Source organism: Engraulis encrasicolus, chromosome 20 (assembly GCF_034702125.1).
Source record: "Engraulis encrasicolus isolate BLACKSEA-1 chromosome 20, IST_EnEncr_1.0, whole genome shotgun sequence".
In the NCBI taxonomy this organism is placed as follows: domain Eukaryota; kingdom Metazoa; phylum Chordata; class Actinopteri; order Clupeiformes; family Engraulidae; genus Engraulis; species Engraulis encrasicolus.
The window spans coordinates 11642753-11647752 of NC_085876.1; the positions used below are offsets into that span (position 1 = coordinate 11642753).

At 44.3% G+C, this 5000-nt stretch overlaps 1 protein-coding gene across 1 annotated transcript in view; it reads right to left on the bottom strand.

Moving 5' to 3' along the window:
• Nucleotides 1-4314: 4314 nt before the first annotated feature.
• nxph1 (neurexophilin 1) overlaps nucleotides 4315-5000 on the bottom strand; it is a 63292-nt gene continuing 62606 nt past the window's right edge. Inside the window, exon 2 of the mRNA XM_063186151.1 lies at nucleotides 4315-5000. This exon is cut by the window's right edge and continues 151 nt beyond it. Within this exon, the coding sequence (XP_063042221.1) occupies nucleotides 4315-5000 (686 nt within the window).

Consider the following 5000-nt stretch of genomic DNA (forward strand, 5'->3'; position numbering starts at 1 on the left):
GACTTACATTGTAGTGTATACTATGTGGATGTCACACAGTGTGACATACTGACATATTGTATTTATAGTGAACTTGCTCACATATTTGAAAGTATTTGGGAGTATTTCTTGTCCATGTGAGTGATGTACGGTTAAATGAAGGCAGACATACAGTACATAGACAGTATTGTGACCAAAATTGATAAAATTGTGTCTTGACATTTTTTTGTCTTGCTCTTGCCTTGACAGACTCAGAGGATGTCTGTTATTTTGAGCACCAATGCCAAGCTGTTGAATATGAACAATAATGCTTCAGACGTCTACTTAAGTTGTGTGTTCATCAGGTGACTGAAATGTCACAAGTTGTTTCCAATGTATTACGGTATACTGTAACTTATCATCCAGGTCAGTGATAACAATAAGTGGTTTATGCAGGGGACATAAGAGAATTATGCCTCTGGCACTTTCTGTCTGCAAAGTCACATAAAAACACTGTTGAGTATGCAGCTGACAAATTGTATATTATGTGGCAAGGTACCATAGATGTTAATGTCGTTATGTCATGTCAAAGTCAATCATGCTCCTAAGCACGGATGAACGGAGCCTACCTGTGTTGTTGATAAGATGTGTTGAAAAAGAAGTCTGTCGCTTCAGGGATATTTTGCGGGATGCTACCATATGTTGCTTAGCAGATCTAACATACGTAATGTGAATTTGGAGCTGGCATATAATGGATGTCACTCTGGCATTGGGATTCAGGGATTCCACTGACCAGTTGTTATTAAAAGAATACTAATCTGTTTCTGAGCCTTAAAAACTCATTGACATTTCTAATTATGGTTCTTAAAGTTGTTAACGGTGAGAGTCACCTCTGTATACGTATGTTTTAGCATCCTCCATTGGGTATAACCATACTAAAGATTTTCAAGATGGTAATCAAGATAACGCATACTATGCGCTACTGCAGCTACCAAAGCCTATAACCAGAGATTCTTTAAGTATAGAGATATGCCAACATAATAGGTTTCTATGGGCACCTAACGTGACCAGGTTCCGGTCTGCCTAAAAGGGTGTGTCATAATGCTCCTAGCATTGAATAGAACAGTCCTCAGGTCTGCCTAGGTCTGCCTAAAGGGGGATTTCCCCCCCAATAATAGAACCCGGAAACAATGGGCCAATGGAACCTCTCTCTCTCTACTCTCTCTGCTATAACCTTATTCAAGGCTACAACTCAGCAATATACTGTAGCCTAAAAACAATAGACTACACAAAAAAATGTTGTGCATATATTTAGGCTAATTTCTCATGTAGGCATATCTGCTGTCCAACTAACATTCTTACATTTTATTGAATTTAAATTGTATCTCCTGCACATATAACCTGATTGCATCCTCTTCAACAATAACTCTGGCCTTGCCATTCATAAGCTTCCTGTCAAGTTCTCTTCCTCTCATTTCCCTACTATAGGCCTACTGTACATGTTACCATCAGCCTACGATGATAAGATGGTATGGTGGGCTACACCATTAAAGTCGTATACGGTAAAAACACATCACAGGCCCTACAGGCTCCTCACTATCAGCAAAAAAATTGCATTAATCAAGATAAAGCATACCTCGCTTCACCAGAGCAAGAGCATGGGATCATTTCCAGTCTCCTAAATGGGCATGACCTTCCCACTGAGCTCCATTTTGAGCCCCTTATCAATTGTGTATGACCGGCAAAAATAATTAAGAGGGGGGGTCTGTCTCTCAGTAGTTTTCTATGAGGGCCAATCCCACCTCCAATCTGTGGGGTAAGCAAAGTGGAAAGCTACACAGTGTTGCTCTAAGCTGGTATGTGATACCTGTCTGCTTTTTCTGAAAGTCCTCCCCTCCCCTCCCCTCCCCAGCTCAGAGGCAGACATTTATCCTTTGTTCCACAATCCAGATTCAGGCATCCCCAAAAGGAATAAGATTTTTCCATCAAAAAGAACAAATCAGATGAAATGATGTAATTACATCTTAAATGGGTCAAGATGTCTCATTCCACCTTGAGGCATTGAGAGACAGTAATTAAAAATCATTTCCTGTTTGGAACCTCCTCCTGGAAGCAGGGACAAATTACTGCAGGGGCCCAAGAGTGAAAGGGGTCCTGAAGCTCTAGCCTCTATATCTGCTTTCCCATATTGTGTTAAAATCCCACTTTTAATAACTGTTTTCTTTTTCAGGACACAACCTGATACCAACTCAAATTGAGAGGGTACTTCTAGTTGTTTGGAATCACCATGTGCCCCTGCCTGTAAGTTGCAAGAAGAAATAACAGACAGCATAGTCAGGGTGTCCAGTGATAAAGTCTCTGGTATTTATTTTATTGATCTGTACATCTCCACTCCCACCGTCCCATTAAAGCAAACATAGTCATACTGAGCATGAGTACTTGAGTCTTGGTTTTTTTTCTTCTTGAAAGTGTAACAAGTTTTACAGCTTCTGTACAAGATCATGGGTTTTTTCTCATGAATAGGTCACATCTATATCAGCAACATCATTTTACTGGCCCGACGAGCCAAGAACAAGCATATATGTGCTAGGGTAGAGGGGTGGGTTGGGGGTGGGGTGATGGTGAAAGGCTTGGGGGGGTTAAGGGTTGCAAGGGGTGTCACAGGGGTCATGAGGTGAAGGGTCAGGGTTGAGATAGAGGGTGGTTCAACAGACAGGTGTATGTATACTTTGGGGGCTTATACACAGATGGCTCCGTCGGAATAACGTATGTACAATACAAACCATCCATACATACAAATTAGGCTCTCTAAGATATATAATTTGTTATTTTTATTACATTAGAGTTGGTTGGTGGGTAAATGACTGAGGTGTTCTTGGGCAGCTGCTGGACTGGTGCCCGTTCTTTTATGTAGAATGGGAGCGTCCAGAAGCAACAGCAAACTGCCACGCCGGAATGCACCAACTCTTGCTGCACAGGGTGGACCCCGCACAGGGAATATACTCTCAATAGCAGCTCTTATTTTACAATACAGGGACCAACAGCGCCTGTAGGCAGGGAGGTCTACTATTACTCTCTTGCTGAGGAAAGAATCATGTCTTTGGGTCAGGAGGAATTTTTAAGCAGTCTGTAAGCAAGGGCAAGAAAGTCTCCTGGGCAAAGAGAGACAGCTGCTCTTGACGAGCACTGTGCTCCACACACATACACAGACACACACTTAAGTTAGTCATTTATTTGTGTAATAAACTTCTTCAAGTGTATGATTTTGTGATGGGTGTTGCTGTTGTTGTTTTTGTTGAAGAGTCAGATCATATTCTTCTCACTTAGAACTGGGGGAAACCGCTGAGGCGTAAAATATTCATATTTAGCACTTGATAGTCTACACTAACGCTTGGAGGGAAACCAAAACAAAACAAAACAAAACTATGTTAACATCAAAAGTAAAACGCACAGGCTGTGAACACCAGCAGGAAATGAAAGGAAACTCAACTTTAACAAGAGAGCAGGGCGCTCAGTCCATCAGAAACCAGACCAGGAGTTAAAATTCTAACAGAAAATTACCATTTTTCCAGGGACTTGTCGTGTGCTCCCACTACTGTTTCTACAATGTAACAGTACAATAAAACAATAAATAAATCAACAAATACATAAATAAATTAGCGTACCTCTCAGGATAAAAACAAGTCAACACAGTAACCTAATTCTACACCATCACGGGTCCTTCAGACGAGGCATATTAACGTCACCGCTTTGCCAAAAATTACATTGTTTTCCACAAGGCTTCCACACAGTTAAATGTCTTAAAGAGTTTATTTTTTATTATGAGCAGAGGTTGTTTCAGAAGAGTCGGGCTCAATCAATCAGTCCAGATTTATTCAGGAATGACACAAATGACCTTTGAACTCTTACTGTATATCTTCAACTGAAGAAGACCAGAAGACTATTTTCCTTTGCTTGTTCCTTTACCCCTCCGAATCCTCTCTGTCCCAATCTTCCTCAGTTTCCCCCTTCTTGATGACCTACCCAGATCCTACCCCACCCCACCCAATTTCTATCCCGACACCTTTCCCACCTCCACTTCCACTTCCTTCTATCAATCAGCCAGAGGAGGGGATAGGTTGTGTCACGGTGATACTTGTAGTCTGCAAAACTGAAGGGGGCCAGAAGATATTTGCACCTCTTCCTTCCCACTCTGAATCCTCCCCTGTCCCAATAATCCTCAGTTTAACATTCGTTATCCCCTTCCCACCCCACCCAACCCAAAACCCAACACCAACTCCCCATCCCATCCACTAAGCACAACTCCTTTCTTTACTTCCGACCTCCTCCACTTCCACCTCCTCCCTCCTCTCTCCATCAGCCGGAGGGGAAGTAGGGCGTGTCGCTGTGGTAGTTGTAGTCCGGACACACCTTCTGCACCAGCTTGTAGTCGGTGCTGTAGAAGGAGATGAATATGCAGATGACCTTGAAAGGCTTGGAGCAGAGCCAGGATACGTGGCTCTGCGTCTGCTCCTGGAAGCAGGTCTTGGACGGGTCGTAGTTGCAGAGCGTGTTCTTGGAGCCCTTCTCCACCTTCTCATACTCGATGCGGCAGTTGAAGGACTTGGTGTCCTTGGCGTCGATTACAGACTGCTGCGCCGACAAGTCAAACTCCACGATCTTGGTGGGTGGGACCAGGCTGACGGACACGTTGCCCTGGCCCGTGGCGTTGTGGCGGAAGTAGACACTGAAGGTTCCGTTGCCGTGGTCCACGATCTTGCCGGTGATGAGTAGGTTGAGCTTCACCGTCTTGATGTTGGAGTGGAAGTCGCCCCAGCCAAACATCTTCTTGAACTTGCCCGTCTTGACCATGGGCCGGCGCTTGGAGCGCGATTTGCTCGATGAGGGGTCGGCCAGGTCGGTGGAGTTGGCCAGCCAGTCCCACAGGTCCTGCTCGGAGTACGGCTCCGGCGTCTCGTAGCGCAGGTCCAGCGCCGTGGCGTTCTGGCGGCCCTGCAGAGTTTGCGCCAGTAACCGGCTGATGGACAGGTCCTTCCCACCGC